Here is a 24,164-nt window from a genome sequence, read left to right as displayed (position 1 = left end):
AATAAATTGAATGCAGAAAAACTAGCTAGTAATGTTTAGTACTGTACGCAATTGACCCATATCGGTATCAGTATCGGATAATCGGCAAATTGTTGTTTGTTAAAAGAGGTATCGGCCCAAAAAAAATCCTATCTGTGCATCGCTAATTAACACATTTTCACATTATTGATTAATTGTACATTTAATGTATACAGTTATCATCTAGTGTCCTGGGAACTGAACCCATGACTTTGTGGTGTTGTTAGCATCATGCTCTGGCAGTTGAGCTACAGGAATGTCATTCCAGATGAATATGTCATTAATCTGGTGAAACCCGGTGTGTGTACTGTAAAATACAAATTTGTAGAAAACCGTAATAACAGTGTCTCTAAACCTTAAACCTAGTGAGTATATTGGTAATAACAACAACGCAATTAAATCTTTTATTGAATTTGAATTGAATTATTTAAATTGTTCATACTTAAAACTAAAGTAAATATGCATACAAAAGAGTAAACCCGCAGAACATTCAGCGTGCACTTTACACCTTATATAGGCTTTCACAACTATTAAAAATATGTTATATAAAGATAACCAGTTTTATGGCAGAGAGACTGCTCAGAAGATAAGCTAGCAAACTGATGAGGTAGATGAGTCACTGCTGCTGTAGTAATGAACTTTAAGCCTCCCAGGCTCAAGAGGAATTAAAAAGGTTCCTTCTCACCTTATCAATATCACTCTTAATTCAAGTCTGAGAGGACACAAAACAGATGTCAGTGGATCTGAATTATACCACTTCAATGTATACTAACATGATGCTAGCACTATTATACAACCTTAAGGTTTATTAATGTTGTAAATGAGGTTGCGAATTGTAACCGGCGGCTCACTCCACCCCTTCTCTTGAAGCACTATAAACTGGCTGACTAGTGTTGGATCACCACTTTGGCTTTCCTGTAGCTCAGTGGTAAGATTAAGGTTGTGGGTTCGATCCCAGGGGATTGCACATACCTATGTATAAATGTATAGGATATTGCAATGTAAGTTGCTTTGGATAAAAGCGCCTGCCAAATGCATAAATGTAAATGTCACAGATACACGATAGTATCAAGGGGCGGGGCAATTTACACAATTATTTAGGACATGCTGGATTTGTGGACAAAAAATGTAAGCTAACGTGGCTAAAAATGCACATGTGTGACTCCAATTATCATTCTATCATAGTGTGAGTTCAGTGCATTGTTCTCACTGCAACCTTTTATGCGACAGAAAGTAAACTATTGCAGCAATGTCATTAATCCGATAGGCTACAGAAACCGGAAATAGGCGGTTAAAACGCCATAGCCACGAATGTGCAAATCGCTAAATAAATCGATTGTCTAGGTTAGCTCTCCTGAAGTGTTGTTTCCACAGTAGACATACCTTGCAACAACGGAAAATCGTTAGCACTAGCTTGCGTTTAATACATATCAAAACAGATTACATTAAAAGACTTATGATAGAACGATATAGTGTTAAACATACAGCGTCACATGCCATTAAACGTAAACTTTATTTGCATAATTCGTCACGTATTTACCACTACAGTGTGCAAAAAACTCAGGCCCCGTACATTACAAACTCTCTCTAGTGCGGGGAAAAGCCTACTAGACCGTTCCCACCAAACGCGACTTGCGTGAATAAATCGCAGGACGCTTGAACATTTTGAGTTTACTTGCTTCATTCAAGTTTGCTTCATTCAAGTTCAAGAAATTTGTTTCATTCACGCGTGAAATTCACTTCGCGTCATGGGAGGGGCTTCTGCCAGGCGGCTTGTCTCGTATAGATATCTATAGCTCAAATTGAGTAAAGAGCGTTTTTTACAATTTACCAGATTGTCCGACCTCCTCAATCACTTTCTTCCAAGCAAGATCCTTTAATTCCTAAACGCGCTAAGGTTTGAAAGCTCTCAAAGATTCATCACAACCTCTTCATTCAACTGGGCTCATCAACCATCACATCTTCCAGAACGCCCAGAAACCGGGGAGGGGTGATCGATGATCAGCATAACTTCACAGATCCCTCCAAAAAATTACACATTGGACCTTTAAAGGAAGTAACCTTGCTCCAACAGTTCCTAAATGTTTAAGAAATTGCTACATTCATTACAACTTATTTTGAAAAGACTGGCTATGTCCACGCTGTATTTCTAAGGTTATATTAGCTGAAGAAGCCCAAATATTGTTTATGTGCATAGTGTGAATGCTGTAACCCATTAACACGGCTGCTGAAATAAATAAGCACCGCTTACACGTGTGGCATAAAAAAGGCCCCAGTCTGTGTGAGAGGTTTAAAGGGATCAGAAGGTGATGGATACCAGGATGTTTCCTGTGAATACCTTCAAGTTAGGCTTCTCGCATATGTTCTGGAGGTGAGATGTTGGGATGAGAACATCGGACATCATTTCTGCTAAAGTGACTTATGACTTAACAAGCCTCCTGTAAAGAAGCTTAACACTAAACGAAAAAATGTCTTTGTGATAAATGCAGTTGAAGGGAAATCCGCCTCTGCGTTTTCTTTATCAACAGCCGTTTAGAGAGTTCTGTCTGCAATCGTTCCCAGGCAGGAAACATGCTCTGTAGAATTCATTAGCCACACCTCACGCCATCCGCATGGCCTCCAGAGGTTCATTTAGAAGACCAATGTGGTGGCCCTTTTATGTATTCATGGAATATTGGATGCAACGCTACAAGCTATATGTGCTCTGTAATGAAGTTTTGGCAAATGGGAGCACAGGTTCAGCGTTACAGAACTCGGGTCTCCATCTGGCAGATAAATTGATGCGGTTCATCTGTGACTTTCCTCAAGGAATGCTTATGAAAACAACATCGGTTCAGTCGTTTTACAAAGCTTCCAAAAGGTTTTTTATATTAAAAGAAGTGTCATCAATCAAAGACCCATATGAATCTCAAAACACACGTGAAACAGAAAAAATAAACTCTTTATAATGCCACTGACTAAAATAAATCATAAAACATAAAAATAGTCAATACGACAAAGTTTTAAAGTCAAAGTTAATTGCTGCAAAAGCTCCAAAACAGGTTACAAAAATGATATGGAGTCTAAAAGTGTTTTTTGGTGTCAAGTGATCCGATGTCATCAAGTCAAACCTGCACTCAATGGAGAGATTTAAAGATTTTTAGTAAAAATAAATGGATATTTACTACTATCTGTACATGAGCCCATCATAAAGAACTGGAATACAGTGTATGGACTTTTATGATAGTAATGTTGTCAAGAATCGCAGAGGAAGAACCCAGATGCATGCAGCGGTACGGGGTAACAAACAAGACTTTTAATAAATACAAACAAAACCCCATGATGGGGGAAAAAACTGAATATACTATATTAACAAAAATGGGAGACAAAACCGGACAGGCTAGATACCAAACAATAAACAAGACTAGACAAGGAATATGTCAAGGTTATCCAAAAAGGTATCCAGGAGAACACGATATATACATGGACACCATACAAAACAAACAGACACACGATAACAGACAGGAGGGCATTTTATAGGGAGACTAACAAAGAATAATTAACAAGGGACAGGTGTCGGGGATGAAACACTGATGGAGAGCTAAACGAGGAGCGAGAGGGCGGGAACAGAGACGAGACCGGAGAGAGAGTATGGAAGGCAGTCAGGGCCCAAACGGCCTCTCTCCACATAAAACCTAAGGCTTTACCATGACTTTGCCACAAGATCAAGAAAGACATGACATGAAGAGCCAGAATCATGACAACTATTGTACTTTTTTGCCATTTTGGAGCTCACAGCTGTCTACCACTTTCATTGTCTAAAAAATAGTAGCTCAGACACCTCCTTAAAATTTGTTTTGTTTTTCAGGAAAGTAACTAAACAGGATTGAAACATTATGAGTGTGACTTTTTAGTGAACAATCCCCTTAAATATTCTGTTACATAACAGTTTTGCCAGGTGGTAAATGGTTATATTATTCCAGTCGGCCAGTTTGTGTTTTCTTGTTGGCCTTTTATTACCCACGCTGCTGATGAATATGTCTTCTGAATACTAGCACTGTTTTCAAAGAGCGCCAAGGTCATCCGAAACAGAAAATCAGAAACAGAAAAATGTAAATGCCCCATAGACTAAAATGGAGAAAATAGCATAAGTAACAAGTAAATAGTACACGTTTTAAAATGTTGAATTTTCTTGAAATATATATACATTATTTTGTAATTTCGAACCTTTCCCAATGTAATCAAAGGATTATTATATGGAATGTATGATTTATGCTTGCATGGCAAACAGTTAAATATGTGTAGTTTGAATGTGTTTCAATGAGGACCTTTTTGTCTGAATGGACCCGAGTGTAACACTTGTATGTACCTAGTTTAAAAAAACATTTGAGAAGGCAAAATAGAGCAAAATATTTTACAATTCGAAGATACACAAATGCTAAATTTATGATGTTTGCATAAACACAAAGAAAACAAAATTGAAATGGACAAAAATGTACAAAACAGTGCACAAGGGTTAAAGCTTAATTTGTCAAATGTAATTTTCTACTAAATGACAAAAGCTTTCCAGTAACACACTTGCCACAAAATGATCTCAAGGGTCTCTTTAAACAGCAATGGAAGATAAAAGCCTGTTCCACTTCTGTATTCAAGCTCTACGTGAATGACGTGCAGTATTGAGCTTTGCCGTTGTCATGACGACCAGCATCCATTGCTTGCTGCTAATGGAATCAGTATTTGTGTCGAGTTTCTCAATAAGAATATTCAATCACTTGAAAACAGAATACATTCACTTGAAACGAAATTTAAAAAATAACTTTTTACTTGATACATCTTGAATTACGTGTAATTTTTCATATAGTGTTATGGTATATTATTGTACTCCTTAGTATTTTTTATTGTGACTTTAATATAAAAATAAACACATAGTTAACTGTGCTTTTAAAAAAACAACTGAAACTATAAATGAAACTTGAAATCTAATGCTTCGATAAACTTCATTGCTTGCACCAACAAATAAATTCTTACATACAAAATGGGAAATATAAATAAATGAATGAAGTAATGAAAAGCAATTTGAAAAGCAAACATCTATCTTGTTTGTAATAGTAAAAAATGACAGGAACTAGGGATGTTGGGCTGAAGAGAGTTTCCCACAGTTTAATCGACGTGTAAAAACAGCGGTTGTACCGGTGACAGCGGGGTTGAGGGGTTTTAGCTGGTCAAAGATGCGGCCCTATGCATGACACATTTAACTTTCAGTTTTAAAATAGCGGCAATTCAGGAACGACAATTGCTTGAATTAATGGTGGGATCAAAATCTTTCTTAATTAAAAAACACAAACTTTAAAAAAAGTACAATCACATTTGTTTATATTAAACACAGACCTTACAAAATATATAATCACAGAACACATCAAGCAAAAAAAAAATAAGAAAAAATATAAAAAATAAATTGCCTATATTAACAAAACGAGTTATTACGACCTACATTGTGCAACAAATAAATAAATAAGAAACTAATAAGGAGGGAAAAAATCTAACTCCTGCTGATCTTTGTGCAACACTTGTTCCGCTTACGGTTCGGTGCCACGGTGGACAAATCTTGCAATCGGATGGCGGGTGGACACCGTGTATCACCGGTGACACAGACTACCACAACAAGCCTAACAGAAACCACCGAAGGGAATGATTAAATTATCAACTTTCGGATGAAAATGACACAGAGCTTTAATAAGACACAAACTAGGCCCCCTTGAACACAAGAGTGTAGAACAGATTTCCCATAAGAACTAACAATCTTTCGTGTACACTTTACTGTGAAAACGAATCATAATAAGAAAGTCTGAGACAAGAAAGCTTTTAATAACAATAAATAAAAGCGTACAGGAAATTCTACACTGTTGACTTCAATCCTGACTGTGTGCAGACTGAAGCTTTGAAGTAAAAAGCTTGCCATAACCAAAGCTGCTATAGTGTATGCAAGGCGGCAGACCCTCAGTTGTAAATATGTACACTCACTGTGTACACATCTACATCTATCTAATCTATTTCGCCTTCAAAACAAGATTATAAGATGCCAGTATATACAGAGCTATTTATATGCCACTGGTTCACTGCAACTCATCAACTGATTAAACCCGTTTACAGAAGTCGTGTCACTCCACGGCCTTGTTTGCAACACCACAGATATACTTGAATAGGGGAAGACATATTTCAAAAATCGTTGACAAAAAACACAATTAAATGACATATTTTCAACTATTAACCTGACATCAACTTGTAATGTAAGTAACATTCGTTTCCAAACTTAAAAACAAATTTTTCGAGGTTGCTTCAGATACAGGTTGGCAAGTGCCTCACAAGACTGTGTAGAGCCGCCGCCCCGAGGACAATCAGTCTTTATCGATTGACGATTGGCTGTTTTATTGACTTCCTATGCTAGAGCTCCCATTTGAGTATTGCGTTCCCTCCCCATTTATAGTTATCACAGTGGTGCATCTGGTTAATATCTGGTTAATGGTGGTTCATAATGCATTATCTTTGGTATAAATAATTTGTATAGCTTTTTCTACCTAGCCTCAACAACTGGAAGAAACCAAATGTTAAACCATATTTGATACATGACTGGCAATATGTATTTTATTTGCAAGCCATATATAACATTTACATTGAAGTCTTATATCCAAGCTATTTTAGAGCATGAACAATATTTTCTCAGGTAAATATGTTGTAAATATCATTTCATTATCGACTGCAGGTTTTAAAGTGAAAATGGCACTGGGCTTCTTTTTGGGTGTGTAACCCACTTTATTCATCAACACTGAAAGGGCTAAAAGAAGTTTAAGCTAGACATGTGGCGTTAAAGCGCACCCAATAAAAGTCACACAAGAACATTTACCTAATTAAGCAACAAGTTGGGGACATAAATCAAATCCAAGTAAAACTGCAGTACCACAATAACATCCACTGGTGAACATATTAATCTTTGCTTTGTACAAAAAAGCAGTCAAGCAGTAAAGGTTTGGCTTACACGATAAGATTTTCTCTCACACCCATGCAATTACAGTCCACGACTACAGAATGCGAATGAGAAGCGAATAAAACAGGTATTATCAAAGCATGAATAAGTAAACAAGCATTTTTAATGAGCTTCTAGCTCTTACAATAGTCGGTTTTAGCTGAGACTACAGAAAGAGTATCTGAGGAATAAGCTTCTTTGGTGGTCCACATTCTGAAATTGCTCCCCTAAAGTATGTGATGCCAGCAAAAGGCTCAATGGAGTGTAAATTTAGAAGCAAGATTTCTGGCTGGGTTTACATTTTGGGGCCATGTGGGTTGTTCTGTATGGCTGATTGTAAAAGTAAGTGTTGGGAGTATTGGACTGCTCCCAAATTCTACAACAAGGATAAAAAATAAAAAATTCTAGTCACAACATGTGGTAGGGGTTGGTCACATTTAGTCATCTGCTTGCATTAGGTCAGCTGTGTTTCTTTTATTCTTGTACAGTCTGCCAGTCAGATGGAAAGCTTTGGCTTATGCCGAATTGATTTGTCTAATTTGAACGACTACAAATGTATTTCAAGTTGATTTGATTTTATTATCAAGTTATACTTGTTAAGTAAATTATTTTTTCAGTTACTCATTGAGTATTACAAATTTGTGTTATTTTTACTTATTTTTAAATGAAAATCATGCTAATGAATGTATACAATAATGGCAAACTATTGACCGACTTTTGGTGAACAATTGACATCTCTCTCTACTTTTTGTTTAAATATGTTGTTAAAGATGTATAAGAAACGTAGTCATGTCACATACCTTGGAATTATAAGGTTCTATATGACTTTCTTGTAAAAATTTAGGTATTCTGTGAAATTGATGTGATGTTTTTTCTTTAAATTATGTATAATTTGGGACTTTTTACAAAGTTTTCTACAAAGTCAAATGGAATGCAAAAACTTTGAAACATGTTATCTCAAAACTGCTTAGAATGCAGATAAAACCTTATAATTCTAAGGTGACAAGTTGTTTGGAATATAAACTGAAGGTCAGCTTTGAATAGAATTTAAGGAATCTTGATAAAAAATTGTTTATATAGACAATTCTTAAATAGGATCAACAAATAATAAAAACAAATAATAGTGTAGTCAAAGAATGCATTAATGTAGTTCAAGTGATCTTTCAGTTCTTCTATGCATTTTTTCACATGATGTAGCTTGCTTATAGTTAGCCAAATCACTTTGTCCAATTAATTTGTGCGTTTTGTTCATTTTGTACCATACACCTCACATTTTGATGGTTTTGTAAAACATGAGGGAACAATTAAAACAAATATTGTACAAATATGCCAGAAACAGTGTCGTCGTCTGGAGATCCTAAGCAAACCTTTGTGGGGGCCCTTGTCATAGTTACATTTAGATGAAAATAAACTAAAGAAATAAAAAAACTCTCTTCCTTTTCAATTCTGTTCTTCTGTTTCCCCATCTAATGTGAACGGCCCCACACATTTCAACTAGATGGGCTATATAATAGCAACAAATCTAATCGCAACTCTTAAATGTGTTGATTGACAGCCGGTTAAAGTTTAACAACATGTCATTTTTCCAATGAATGACAAACCCCCAAAAGGAACACTTGCAGCACCATCACCAAAACCTTGATGTCACAGCCTATAAATTCCCATCATTCCGTAGGAAGGTAACACTAAGGTAAGCTGAAAGTTACTTTGATTCAGTACAGCTCCCCAGAGGACCAGTGAATGTTAAAACCCGCCATTGAGCTGTCAGCTGTCAACGGAGCCATGCAGTGTTTGCAGCACAAACAGCGTATGCAGTCCCTGAATGTGCTTTCCCGATCACCTAGATTCAAGACATATTAACAATCAGGGCGAATGAGCTGATTTATATTCCGCTCTGTCAGATGGCAATCCGCCACACGTACTTTATGGATTAGGTGTGAATTTCAAGGCAGCGGACACAAACACATTGATCAGAGCTTGTTGTTGCAAAAAAAAACATGCGGTCATTATTTATTATCTTGAGATTCCGCACTGTGGTTTTGTTCGTAGTGTACTGTAATGCATTCGGCATTGTGGTATTGATGATTTGGTGTTATTTCTATTTTTATTAACATAACTAGTGAGAGGCAATGAGAGCTAGCATAACAATCAATACACTATCATACAAATCTGGTTAACTTCCCAAGATATGGGTACATGATCGCGAGCAAGCTATCTTAATCACAAGTGATGTATTAATGGCTGTATGGTAGGTACTCTTGCTGTAATGGAACTGTATTCATAAAACACCACTTAAGTTCTGCGAGTCCTCCGCACGCAAACCAACGCAAATACGTGCACACGTAAGCATATGCACACATCCTTGAGCAAGGACGAGCTTTTCATATTGTAATGGGGATGCTGGGCTCACATGTTGCCTGGGAGATGCGTTCTTTTGTTGCAGAGATGATGTGGATGTTGGATAATGCGCTGGATCAGTTCCAACACTGTGATCCTGGAAATATGAAGTGTTGATAAACAAAATCGGATGCTTTTTAATTAGGAGAAATTTTGGATATATATTTAGCAGCACTGCAAGGTATATAAAAATATCGCAAATGTGCTTATTGCATCAAGCATATTATAGTGGTTTGCAAAATATGAATAATTTTAATATTGAAAAAAGTTATTATGTATATTTAAAGTTTTTGACATTAATGTTTAGATGTTTTTTTACATTGTTAAAATTATATTTTTATGTACTGCAACAGTGAACATGTCTGTTCACCTCCAAAAGTTGTAGTGATGCCATGTTTTACAGAAAGATGTAAAATGTGTGTTGGTTAACAAAAACGTTTTAAAACATATTTTATATAATTGAAATTGATTTTATAACCTTTTTATTCCTTGTTATAACTTATAATTTTATTCACTTGTTTTTATGTTACTTTTAGCATTCCCACACCACATATAGCTTTATTCCCATATTGAGCATGTCTATTTCTTAACTTTTGATCTGATTTGATCACAAAACTACTGTATATTACATATACACCGGAAAATGCTTTAAAATAACTTCCAGACAAAGTAAGTATAATGTGATACTTTGACCACAATATTACTATTTCAAATGTAGTCCTATGTTACATTTGGAATTGGAATCTGTAATTTTTATGATTTTTTATTTAATTTCTTTTAACAATTTGTACTCTTATACCAAAATAACATGAACAAGGAGAAAATCGTATTACTTTTTATGTGTCCCTCTGCAGGCAGACTTGAGATCTCCGAATGCCCTTGAGGTCTTACTGTAGGTGAGCAGTTTTATTGTGGATACAAACAAAAGACTTTATCTCAGTCTTTTTACAGGTTCTAACAAATCTGGTTTGATGCCTATTTCAACTTTGTGCAGTCTTGCGATAACACTTGAAGGAGATTTAGACAACACAGTTGTTGCTTGCCAGTTCCGGATCACCTGGCAGTCATCAGGTCTTCAGCGCAAGCAGAAAGCAATACTGATGACTTGTCATCCGCTAGTCATCTCATTTTTTATTAAATCTGTCAGCGACCGGTAGATTGGGTGCCGCATCACCCTCCACAAAGCACAGAGGACGAACGCTGGGTGCGCGCGTATACCTTTGTGTAAATGCTAGGTTGAGGGCAGGGGAAAATGAGGCGACAATTACCTTCCTGCAGTTTTAGGAACTTGACATTGATGTCTGTAACCACCAAACCCTGCTACTTTCTTCTGACTAAATCCATTTGAACTACAACCACAACCTGTTATTATGGTTAAAGTACATTGTGGGCAGATGGTAAATGCTGAATCATTCTCCTTGAGACACTCAGAGCATCATTTTGAGGCTGCATTGCAATACAATGAGTAGATATACGTGTTTATCGATGTCCGCATTGATCTTTCCAATCTGCAGAACAGATTGAATCATTTGTATAATCAAAAGAGAACTAATGGCAGCATAAATTGTGCCTCCCACTGCTTAATAAAAACAAAGCCTAATTAAATCTCAATGTCATTTTTTAATTGTTCTGGTTAGTAACTGAAAAAAGTATTGTCACGACTCTATGAATGCTGTATGTGGTTTTAATTCAGTCTGTCTTCTTTAATCATATAAAACAAAGAACATTAAGTGAGGTTAAGCACAGGTGAATACCGACCACCAGTCAAAGAACGTTGCATTACGTGGCGCTATATCCATGGAAACCTGAGGATGAGTATGTCCTGATCGCATGTAGGGTTTGTAATGTGCCATAAGCTGCTGCGATCCAACTTGTGGTAAAGAGTTAAATGAAAAAATAGAGATCCCAGCAAAGCGAGCTGTTGAGCAACACACAATACAGTTGTCAGTCTTGTTTGGAGTGCTAAATAGTTTCTGTCCACACAGCTTAGAAAGAGTGCGACAGCGGTGAAAAATGACAAAAGGGACTACCATCAATTCCAAGAAGGCTCTGTGCTGCATGTACAAATTTTGGTTGCATTTTGTTTACAGTATAAGCACTTACAGTGTACTTACTACATAAACCAAATACAGGTAACTACATGTACTTAAAAGGATAGTTCACCCCAATACGGAGAGAGAGAGAGAAAGAGAGAGAGAGAGAGTGAGAGTGAGAGAGAGTGTGAGAGTGAGAGAGAGAGTGTGAGAGTGAGAGTGAGAGTGAGAGAGTGAGAGTGAGAGTGTGAGAGTGTGAGAGTGTGAGAGAGAGAGAGAGAGAGAGAGAGAGAGAGCAAAGTTCAGGTGTTTGTTTACTGCATTTGGGTGATGAATGTTATATAAACTGTGGATATAACGCTGGATTTGGTGATCGATGGAAACTGATGTATGGAGCCGGTAGTCCCGGCGCTAGAAGAGGCCGGACATGAACCGAGTGCGATGAGTAAAACTGATGTCTGTGTTTTGTTGACAATGGGGCGCACGTGCTTTGGTTCAGCCTTCCCCTCCCCCCCGCATGTGCATCATTGAAACTGATGTCTGTGTTTTGTTGACAATGTGCTTTAGTTTAGCCTACCCCTCCCCCCACACGCGCCGTATGTTTTCGGAAACAATCGTAAAGCTGTATCTATCTTTTATAAATGTGATCACACTAAACATTCCTCGAAGATACGTAGTATGCAATACTACTCTATAGGCACTCAAGATTAATATGATATTAGCAGAAACCCTGTTTGTTATGCGCGCTTTAAATTCTTAGGGCATTATATAACTGGACCTGTCTGATGATAGGGATATTTATAGACAGTGTTGTATGATTTATGCGCAAGCAAATATGTTGATTCACAAATTGAATGTGTTCAGGTTCTGTGAAGACTACATTATTTAAGCCATATTGTACCCCTATGTACACGCCCCATTTGTGGCGGCCATATAGAAAGAGCAGAATCCGAAAACCTAATGTGGCATTTAATGATGGTATGAGGCTGCTGCTCAGAGTGCCACGATGGAGCAGTGCAAGCCATATGTTTGTCAGTGTTGATGTGCTAACCTGCACTGCTGTGTTGCGTAATCTTATGTTTAGATGTATGTGTAGACTCTCAGGCTCTGTGAATTGTGCAGTGCTGATGAACCCAGCACTTTGTTCAGTCAGATTCTTTTCTAGGTTCTAGGTTAAGGTTTTCTTAGCTTATATGTAAATACGTGATAATATGAACGTATGTTTGTGTGCATCTCTGGACCGTGAGTGTCCTTAATAAAGTTTTTGATTGATTGATTGATTATTAAGTTGGTTTTTAGGTTTAGGTATTGGGTAAGATCAGGGATGTAGAATATGGTCAAAAATATTGAATATGTGCTATATAGTAGTAATGAACAGCCAATATGCTAATGAAAGGCATTCCAATAAAAAACTAGTTAATAGTGAGATTCATTCCCTATACTAAAGTGTTACCGAAAAATATAACAAAATGTACTCGTCCTCATGTGATTTTATCATGTTTATGACATCGTTTGTTCACTTAACGCAAAAAGTGCCAATACAAGCTTATCCTAGTGCTCAATTTAAATATGGTGACAGGCTGATAAGTTGTCGAACTCTTGTTCTCTGGATCTCGCACGTCGTCTCATGCGAAAATAGTCAAAAACACACAAAAGAAACAATAGTTATCCATACTTATTCAGTGCCAACATAAATAAACATGATAAAAATGCCGGTTGTTTACGTTCAAGCTCCTCTAGATGAAGGTAAATAGCGGAGACGGTTTGCAGCAAGTTGTGTTAACATTAAAATGTCAGAATGTCACGTTTACTATGAATTTGCTTCCCAGGGTATGTGACACAAACACATGCTGTTTAGTCACAATATTGACAAAATCTCATTATAATGAAGGTGTATTATATGAAGGTGTATGTTAACGTAGTCAATGAGATTTGCAGTTATCGGTGCATCACCATATGAACATTTTGTGCTCAGATATGCTTGTTTCGCACCACACAAATCTATTGTTTCGCTTGAGAAGAGATTAATTAACCAACAATGTCAACATATTAGATCCTGAATCTAATGATAACAGAACAGCATTTTTTGGGGTGAACTATTCCTTTAATATAAAGTGCTGGCAAAATTGAGATATTTACTATGTTTGTTTCTATGGTTACAGACTTAAATTAAAGCCCCCTGATCCTACAGACATTTCTTGATTCAGTCTGCTGCATGAACGTGACAATCTGAATCCCACTTGTTAGCAAAAAAGCTGCCAATCGCAAACATAGCCATTGTGATTCAGAAACTGAAACATTTAAATGCACATTTCTGGGGCTGATGCCCTGATGGTTTTATTCCTCTCTCCTGTCATAATTTTCCTCACTTTTGGAATGACAGCTGCATTAGTCAAGTGCAGGATGAAGCGAAAATGAACACGAGATTGTAGGAAGCTCCGCACCTGTAAATTGGGTCCTGCATCACCATCATCTTGCTTTCATCCCAGGTCCATTCTTTTTTCTGCAAAATGAAAGGAATTATGTCAGTATATCACACATCGTTTTTTTAATGTATGATAATATAACCAAGGCAGGAGCTAGTTCTAATTTTAGTACTCGCTCTAAGTTAAGCCGAGAGATAAAACACCTGTGTAAATCAATAATTTATGTTGAAATTATAATCACAAGGCAACCTATAATGCAGAAATTGCTTTGACGCATCTTGGCTCTGAAACTATCCCAAAAAGCACTTTAAGGCACTTTAAAGCCATTTCATCAAAAGGCTAAACACTGTAGGAGAGTACGGTGATCGATGTAACCCTCCAATAGGCCTTTTTCACGCTTCCACGTTATTTACTTCCGCATCATTTGATGCATGGTAAAATAAATTCCGGTTACAGCAGTATATGTGTCTAGATTAAAAGTCTTTGTATAAATAATGTAAACTATCTAAATACCTTATTACCACCTGTTTAAAGTTAATATCTTAATTTAAAAACACCTTTCAGCTAAGAGGGGGCTCTAGTTCTAATGTTTTTGTACTGTTTACAGGACAGCAACCTGAGACATGTACTTTCTGATTTTAACTACAAACCTTCATATTATAAATCCAGTGATGATGTTCTCTGTCTCATTTTATTCTTTATGTATGTCTGGTTTAGTTCTGCATGAATCCATAAAATAAACGTTACAATAATGGCAGCGCGTTGTGATAGAAAGACATCGCCCAATCCCTTCCGTCAGACTCGATTTCAACTTTCGGTTTCAGAAAATGGCAGTGCTTCTGACATTATCAAAATATATTAATGTAAAATACACAATAACAGACGTTTTACTCACAGGTGCATTGGTTCATTGCCCCGCATTATGTATGATTATTTTATTATGTCTACTCTCTGTTACTGTGATGGGGAGTGAATTATTGTTTATGAAGCTTATACAGTATATTAAAATAAACGGAAGACCATGATTATTTAGATAAAATTGAATCTTATGTGTAGTATTGAAAGCGACCCATTAAAAGAAACAGAACTAGTCCGATCGGGCAAGTAACAGTTCTCTCGACTGGCTCGAGGATCTCCCATGCTGGCCCCGGGCCATCGCGCAGTCCTTTATGTCGAGCCCTGTGTAGATAAGCTCACCTTTTTCTTTTTCCGAAGTCCTACTTTTACTCCGTCCACAGACACGAAGATGTTGACTTTTTTCTTTTTGATATTCTTCACCTTAAATTCATACTGTAAGAAAGCAGAGAAGGGATGAAAAGGAAAATTAAATCAGTGATCCATCAATACACAGCAGTCAATTCACCATTCTGCCAACCTTAGAATACCTCTATTAATTACATTCAATCTGAGTAGCCATTATAACAGAAACAGAGTTGTTTGCCCTCCAGCATCATCAATGACTTCACCCTTATTTTTATTGCCATACGTCCTTGAGAACAAGCTCAAATGTGCAATTAACACTTAGAAAATTTAAATGCAGGACTGCAACCTTGAACAGAGCAGAAAGAGTGGAAGGGAACAGTTAAGCCTTTTAAGTACATCTGGGTAGAATCTCCAGGAAAGGGTTTATCTATACCGGAGATCCTCAGGGCTAAGGTCACTTTATAATGAGAGCATATAGCACTCTTCCACCAATGAGAGTGACAATCGCCTGGTCAGAGATGTATGGATGGGGGTGTTGGTACAAGCGGCTCTGTCTGCGTGCAAACATTCTAACAATAGTAAACAAGCATCTCCTCAAGGAAAGCATCTGGAGCAGCGTGTCCTCATTTCTCATTCCTATAGGTTCATATAGATCGATGTTAGTAGACTGAGGTGTCCATGAGACCACATCAGATTGCTTCATGTTTTCCAAATTGATTTTTTATATGACCTCAAGTTTTGAGCCATATACACTGTTTAAGAAATATATAGGTTCTATGGCTGTCAAGCGATTAATTGTGTTTAATCGCAACCAGAATAAATGTTTATTTACATAACATATGTCTGTGTTAATTCAGTATTTACTTATAAACACAATAACACGTACATACTGTATATATTTAGGGGATTCACATATACATGACAAGTTTTGATACAGTTTGACATTTTAGAAATGGCTGGTGAACACCAAATAAAACCTATTCACATAGATATCTATTCATCTACATGTATGTATTTGTTTATGCAGATATTACAGAAATGAAATAGTTCATGGTGACATGAAACAAAACCAACTGAAAAAAAATATGAGCATTAAACAAGCAGACACAGAGCAGTAAAGATTGTCTATTCTAGATCTTTCTTTTTCTATTTAAGACCCTCAATATTCAATGTTTGACCAGTCAATATTCATTATAGCCTTACGTCCTGCAAGGCAAAGTCAAGACTTGAGCACCTAATACTAACCAGGTGATGGCTCATGTTTACCCTTCTTTCAGTGTCCACCCCCTCTCTCCAGTGATGCCTTCCTGTTTCTCTCCATTCTAATTGAGTTTCTTTTAGCCACCTGCACACAATTTCTTGTCTCTCAGCAGGTGATGAGTGAAATTTCATCTGGTACTGACTCACAGGGGTCATAGAAGATACAGACACTGCTGTTTGTGAGAGACATATGAATTAAGGATTAAAGCAAAATATGGACCACTTCTCAAGCTCCTTGGAAAGAAAACAACTCGTGTTTTTCTTGTGCAGCTGGTTTTAGTAAAATTATAGAGACTGATACAACATAAGAAATCTGTTTAAACATTTTAAACCCCATTTGCTTAAAAATGGATTTAAATGCACAACATGGAAATTAAAAGATACACACAGACAGAGAGCATCATGGGATATGTTTTCAGCTTGGCAGGTCGGAGCTCAAGATTCCATTTGTGACTCATAAATTAGAGGCCCGAGCAAACTTTACATCAGTGCTGACAAATGAACAGAGTAGAGACCTGCACACTCTCAGTCAAACAATGAGCAGCATTGAGCTTATCTCGAATTCCTTTCTGAGCTGAACCCGCAAGGTCACAGCAGAGTTCACACATCTTCCTGTTTCCGAAAACAAAACCCACCAGAAAACTATAAGCAGCTAAGGTTTTAGAATGAATCTAGTTGAAATATATAGAGTTTTAAATGGCATACAGGAAATGGAAGCAATACCAGATTTAAGTTGATGAAAAATGTTTCCCGATTAGCTAATCAGGTGATTAAAATAAATATATATATTAACATTTGATGAGTGAAAAATTGGGCACCTTAAAATCAAGCTAGGCGATTTAACAGATATTATAAGTGAATTAGAATTTAGATTTTGAGATTATTTTATTTGAGAAAAGGCTATAAATAAAAGTTTGATACACATGTCAAAGTGAAAAACTGCAGACATCAACTAATAAAAATCGGTGTTTTCCGGTGTTGAAAAAAGGCAGACCGCCGAGTCTTAATTTCAGACCTCTAAACCAAGTATTATTTTCTTTATTTTAGTACTATAGAGATTATGGGTTTATGTAAAATGATTATTTTGAGAAATAAGAAAGTAACAGAAAGATGCCTTGCATTTTTCAGACCTTAAATACTGCAAAGAAAACAAGTTCATATTTACTTTAAGTAATACAACAGTTATATTTGTCCCTGTTTTTAGGCAAAGTAAAAAAATGACTTTTTATGTGATAACCTCGATCGTTCACAGTTTTCGTTTTTGTCTTTTCATGCTGTCAGTCTTTCACATTACTGTTGGATCGCTTTGTCACTCTTGATGTTAAATTTTGTGTAAATTCAATAGACAGACTGCAATGGCCACCATTAATCTAGAAATGCTGATTAAATCAAATTTGGAATGGTCTCCTAATTTTTTCCCACGGCTGTACTTAGAAAATGTACACTCCAGTGTATATCAAATGCATTAATGTAAATGATGTGATTAAACACATCAAACGAAATTGCAAATCAGGCTCTGCCAAAAACATGAATCTGCCATCTGAATCAGACCCGCACACAGTATTCTGACACATGGCTCCCGCTCCTGTAGGAAACAATAATTTAGCACCATCATTTGCTCATAATATTTCCCTATAAAACTGAAGTAGCCAATGCAGCTCCTCCAGAATCTTATGTTGTATTCCAAAAGTCATGTTGAGTCTGCTATAGAAACGATTACTTATTTATACGATTATAAACCTTACAATACAATGTAATGATTTAACTCACAACCAGTGGCGATACACTCCCTTAAAAATTGTGAAAACAATAATTCATCTTCAGATATTATCCCATTTCTGTACCGTGTGGTGGTTATGCCCAAGAAAGAGCACAGAAGCCTTTCGCTTTATCTACACCTTCAAAATGTCAAGCTCATTTGGCTCATTACAATAGCAGTCACATTATCCAACATGGGTCACCTTTGAAAAATGGCATCTTTCAACAGAGTGACATCCGCATGCTGAGATTAGGAATTAAAGTAACCCTCCAGGGTTTAAGAGCTCCAGTCTGGAACACTGATTTATGCCAGGGATCCACAAATCAAATCCTGGGTCCCTCACATGCACAAACAAAGTGAAGGGAATTGACTCCCTTCTATTAAACTACACTTGATAGTAGTGTTGTACGATACACCAGTACAAGAAAAGTAGCGCGATACCCTTCTGTTAAAACGATACCAAATTCTCATTTCTTTGGTACCGGTACTTTAATGACGCACCGGTACTTTTAAGAGGAAACGCATCCTGAAATGCGTCCATTTGCGGCAGCCGTATGTGTTCGTGCATGTGCTCTCAGCACACTCTTCAGTCAGTGGATGCGGGCAAGTTTCTTTCCTCCTATTTGCAGCGCTGATTTCAGGGTGACGACGAAATGAAAGTCACGGCGGCAAACATAAGTGCCTTTTCAGTGTATTCACGGCTAGTCCGTGTAGCAGATGAGCAAAGGGGTAGACAAAGTCTGTCTGTGCAAAATCTGCGGACCAAAAGTGCCAAAATGATCAGCTTGGCAAAGCATTTCACCAACAGACATCCCGACCCGTTTAAAGAACTTAAAAAGTGACAGGAAGCTTATGTGACAGGCCTACATTACCAGCATTGATAACGCTTCATAACTAGGTTCCATTTCTAAAAATTTGTTCGATAACATGAACCAATAATTAGTAATCAATTTAAAATATTAACAATTGTATTTGTTAACATTTATCAATGAACTAATATGAATAAACAACTAGATTTGTATTAAGTTACATAATAGATCCTGTAAAAAGAGAAAATGTCAGAATGCATTGTAATGTTTTTAATGAATTTTAATGTATTGAAGTGAATGAATTTAACAATGCTTTAAGGTTTTAGCTAGTATTTATGTAGATTCATTTTAGTTTAAACAGTTTATTTTCTCGTTTCACTTTAACACACAACAAACACTTAAACGTTTACGATTATATCATAGATTGGTACATGACAATCATATGTAGGTCTCTGTCATTTTTAAATAAGAGTAAAGACATGTTCAAAAAGCAAGGCAGGTACACTTTAAATTGTAAGAGTAAAAAATTTCATCATTTTTTATTTAATTACTTCCTGTATGTTCTTTTTGCATGGTAACGATTTATTGAAATACTAATCTTAGGTATTGTATCGAAGTCAAAAAATTTGTATCGTGACAACACTACTTCATAGTCTTAACATGTAAGAAAAGGGTGTATTATTGAATCAGCCCAAAACGCAAGGTGATCCATCATAAAGACATCCGCCATTATTGGCAGCATTTTTTAACTTCCGCAGAAGACTTGACAGTCTGAGCATGTGTGGGTAAGATTGAAAGCCAAAGACAATATTTTCTGTTTAGATGTTTGACATTTAGCGTAGGAGGGCCAGGGGCCACCGGCAGTGTGTTTTGGGGCTAGTTGACACTTGACTGAACTGTCACTTGCCTTATTGAGTCAGTGCTGTGTTGTCTTTATGGCATTCTGAATCATTCAGGAAACATCGCACATGTCTATCGAACAACACAGAACAGAAGATTTTCAAATTTGAAGTCTATTTTGTGAGCTAGACGTCAAATGAAAGACCTTTCTGACAGTTTTTGTTAGCAAGGAACAGAAATCAAAGCATTCTGTATGTTCCAGGGTGCCAGAAGTCAAAATGTTCTCATAATCTTTTAGCACATCTCTTTTGATAGAGTTTTGCAGTCAAGGCGGCGTGTGAGTCACAGGGCTGGCCATATCTACAACTCCGGAGCTGCACAATGGGACAGACAATGTGTCAGGATTAATCATCAAGCAGGCTGGATCTTGGTGACAGCTACTGTTGCTTATCAAAAAAGTTGCATCTCCCAAAAAGAAAAGGGAGGTTTCTGACCAGACAGAACATTTGACTGCGGCACGTCACATCTGTCTTATAAGCTTATGTAGACAACAGAACACAGACATCTGATCAGTATCCACATGATATATGATGTCTACCTTTCACTGTCAGAGCTTATAAAAACTTGACTTTTTGGGAACAAGCCTCTTTCTCGCGCTCTCAAAATTCCAAAAATACCCCAAAAACAGACGTGGCACTTAGATTTCTGCAGTGTCCATGGATACAGAATATCCTAAAGGACAGCGTTTCTATGACAACCAATAAAGATATCTTCAAGGTGTCCAGGAAGATGGCAAATTGTGGAAAAACAATTGACAAGTTGATGAGTTCAATACAGCAGCTGAAATGACTGCAAATAACGCAGTAATGTAACTGCAGCGTAACCAACCCTCTGTCCAGCAGTTCAGAATGGGAACAGGGTTTATTTAATCGGTTTCATGGCTTTGACAAAAAATACGGAAGAAGAGTCATATACATAACATTGAGAATAGAATAACAGTGAAGTAAAGAATACAAGAATATTGTATATTTATATAATGTTTGGGTTACTTTATAGGGCGCGAACAGTCATTTTAATAACTAAAATATGTATTACACATAAAAAAAAATACTGCTCGGTTGTTTCAAAAAACGATAATAAAAAGAATAAGTAAATGAAGAAAACAAGCAGAAACAAAGTTGACAGAAAATATGCAAAAAAAGATTTATCATAAATATTTATAGTTTAACCTATGGATATGATTCACTATTAGATTTCTTACATATGATAAACCAGGCAATAATGATCAATCTTCCTCTTAAAGCAGTTAAAACTTTAGATGGTTAAATACGGTATCTGCATAAAAGTCTCTGGAAAGGCACAATGACTCTGAACAATATAATTTGGTTGAATGGTGAAGAGCCTCTAAGCACAAAAGCACAGTGGGGACCACAGCTTCTCCTCATTCATGCTTTTCACTTTTCCTCCCTCTTTCCAGAACTGAGTGAGAAAAGTTGATGACGGTGTGATGGAAATATACCAGTTCCTTGGGGTGAGTTCTAGCTCTGTAGTTGTAAGTTATAGGTGAGAGCTTGTTCATTACACCTCCAGGCTGATCTAAAAGTATAATAATACCTAACTCTCTTCTTCTTTGTTGTCTACATCATGGTTTTCCTAACGCTATTAAAAATGAAGCTTAATTCAGAACAATTTCAGGATTTAGATACAAAGAATATCATTTGCCTTGACATAATAGGGTCATCGAACCCCCCTTTTCACATACAGTCTACCCTACTGTTGTTTTGAAAAATGTAACTAAAATGGGTGTAAACGCTGTGAGAAGAAGAGTTGAAGAAGTGATCCGATTCCCTATCTTAAAATATTTTAATCATTACCTGTATTATGAAGTCTCGAATCATACTTTCAAGGCACAGTGGTGTTAAATAAGCAACTAAAAGTAATTCAAGTATTTATTTTTAACAAAATGCAAGCATAATCGTTCTTAAAATATGTGATGGAAAAGTCCTCAGGTTACGGTACCGCATTCCTGACACAGACTGCCTTCATGGGCGAGTCCAAAAGTCCACTTATCTCCATTTCTTAAAGGTTTCCGGAGTAAAACAGTTTGCTACTGTTCGGGCCTTATTCACATCCATGACAAGCGGGCTTCAAACCGGCGATCGGTCAGGCATGGAAGACGGGCGCTCTAACGTTGTGACTAGCATTTGTTGCAGTGTCGCAACCGTTTGTTTACCATCGCATTCTGCTGGTCGGGAAACCACCTTTCATCAGTGTCGAAAGTCCTCAGTCTGTTTGAATTGCGAACGTGACACATTGAGCTGTACTGGTCCACATGAGCTCTGGTCCACATGAGCTCTGGCCCACCGAGAACTCCAAATGCCCATCAGAACCGGTTTCTGTGCACCACAATTTCAACATATAATTATTAGAATGTGTATTTTTACAACTCCTGGTAAGTGTGTCTTCATTTATCCATCAGCCTATTATCATGTGCCATGAACGCCTCTCTCTGAAGGGTCAGACAGAAACAAACCGGTCACGGTCACGGTCATAATTAGGAGAAATGTCTTCTCATTGGAAAAGAAAACACTCTCTAGAATAATTATGAGACACCGACGCAACATCAACATACAATCGTACAAAACCACGTCACATCCGTTTACGTCGGCTAGATGAGGATTTTAAACCCGGAAGGCAAAAATAGCACAAAAAAGCTCAAAGTTAACTAGTTTTCTCTACTGTAATAACTTACAGTTGCTAACATTGTTTTCAATGATATGCATACAAACCAACTCTGTTAACATCTAAATAAATGTTGTTTAGTGTTTTGTGCTGCTTTATTACATGCAAAAAAAGAAAAAAAAATAATAAATAAAACTGACCAAAAATCTATGTATGACACTGAGAAATAAAGTGTTGTTGTGGCTATGTTTTTTAAGATACTTTGAAAAATGTTGTTAACAACAAAAATGTTGTTTGGGGTCCAGTGCTCTTCGGTTTCTGCACAAGAACGAAACTATTGGGTGAACTATCACTTTAAAATATGTATTAATGTGGTTCAAAACCTGTAGATGATTCTTTGGAACACAAAGATATTCTGAGAAATGTCTCCGTGATTTTCTGTCCATTCAATGCCAATGCTCTTTGGTTTGCAATGTTCTTCAAAATATCTTCTTTTGAGTTCTGCAGAAAAGACAGGTTTGGAATGTCTTGAGTGTTAGAAAACAACTTTCATTTTTGTGTGCACTGTTTCTTTAATCTGTGAGCATTTGTGAATCAACTTTATTAGCAGAAAAAACAGACAAAACAAACAGCGTGCACATGTTTGCATGGTGGGACTGTTATTACTGAAAGTAAACAAGTCTTTTAATTAACTTAAAAGCAAAGCAAACAGTATCTATCAGTCTGCTTCACACAAACAAATATTTTGGCTAGGTGAGGGTTCTGTAATAACCTTAACAAGCAGTAAATGCACAGGAGCCTCGAATTCACATTTTCCAAAAGCATGTGCAAATTAACTAAAAGGAGAAGGTTCGCCAACAAACCCTCATGTTGTTCCAAACCAAAAGCATTTAAGACTATGTAAAGAGATTTTCTTTAGGGATAAAGTATAGTTTACACATGCTGACTGAAGTACGCAGCGAGACCTCTTAGTATGCTAATGGTGATTGCTGTTATAACATGCAGTAATCCAAATAAACTTTAAAAAAAAGTATCTCAAATCGTTGTTTAAATAAGCTTACATAAAGCAAGTGAATGTACACCTGTGAAAATAAACATCACGTCCAAAATATGGTACATAGTCTAAGCACATCAATTGGGAAAAACTCCAGCCTTGGCACGTCTTCCTTTCTAAGGAAATTCAATGGAATTTGTTAAGACTGCCCCTGACAGCTATGCAGGCATGATATTTAGCTGCAGTGCTGTGAATCACTTATTCAGCGAGAAAAACAACATGAGTCTTCCAAACCAACAGGAAACTGAAATAAACTGTATAAAGAAGTATTAGTGAGTGAATTCCCCATGTATTCAAGCCTCCTAATATGACAAATCAGACACAAGACACAAGGTTCTCAGAATAACTTACAGTGAGGTTATTAAGTCCTTTAGTTCAAAACGAAAGCGTTCAATATGACATGGCTTCAGAAAGCAATACGAATTCAAATTCTTAGAATATGCAAACTCGATGGCAAACTAGCCTTATGGGCGGTTATTATTCTTTTTATATGGTTTTTAGAATGTACTATGCATATTTCTATGTGGTTGTTATGGTATTGACAATACCATATTCTGGATGGTTGCTAACTGAACCCATTTAAAATGCCCACCTCCAAGTCTTTATGATGTTTTGGACCATATTTATGACTTAGGTCCCTCATTAAATGTGATTTTATGAGATTCTATTGCCTGCCAGGCAAA

General features: G+C 36.7%; 1 protein-coding gene across 4 annotated transcripts in view; it reads right to left on the bottom strand.

Annotated features, from left to right (window-relative positions):
• nos1apa (nitric oxide synthase 1 (neuronal) adaptor protein a) overlaps nucleotides 1-24,164 on the bottom strand; it is a 105,089-nt gene that overhangs the window by 59,248 nt on the left and 21,677 nt on the right. For all 4 annotated transcript variants that reach the window (XR_008906939.1, XR_008906938.1, XR_008906940.1 and 1 more), the window contains exons 3-4: nucleotides 15,072-15,164; nucleotides 13,893-13,951 (exon numbers count right to left, since the gene is read on the bottom strand). Coding sequence is in view for 1 of the 4 variants with exons in the window: in XM_056749935.1 (XP_056605913.1) it covers nucleotides 13,893-13,951; nucleotides 15,072-15,164 (152 nt within the window). In the remaining 3 variants the exon portion in view is untranslated. The remainder of the gene's footprint in view (nucleotides 1-13,892; nucleotides 13,952-15,071; nucleotides 15,165-24,164) is intronic.

This window comes from Triplophysa dalaica, chromosome 6 (assembly GCF_015846415.1).
Source record: "Triplophysa dalaica isolate WHDGS20190420 chromosome 6, ASM1584641v1, whole genome shotgun sequence".
Lineage (NCBI taxonomy): Eukaryota > Metazoa > Chordata > Actinopteri > Cypriniformes > Nemacheilidae > Triplophysa > Triplophysa dalaica.
The sequence above is the reverse complement of the archived record's forward strand: the minus strand, read 5'-3'. Positions and strand labels throughout refer to the sequence as shown.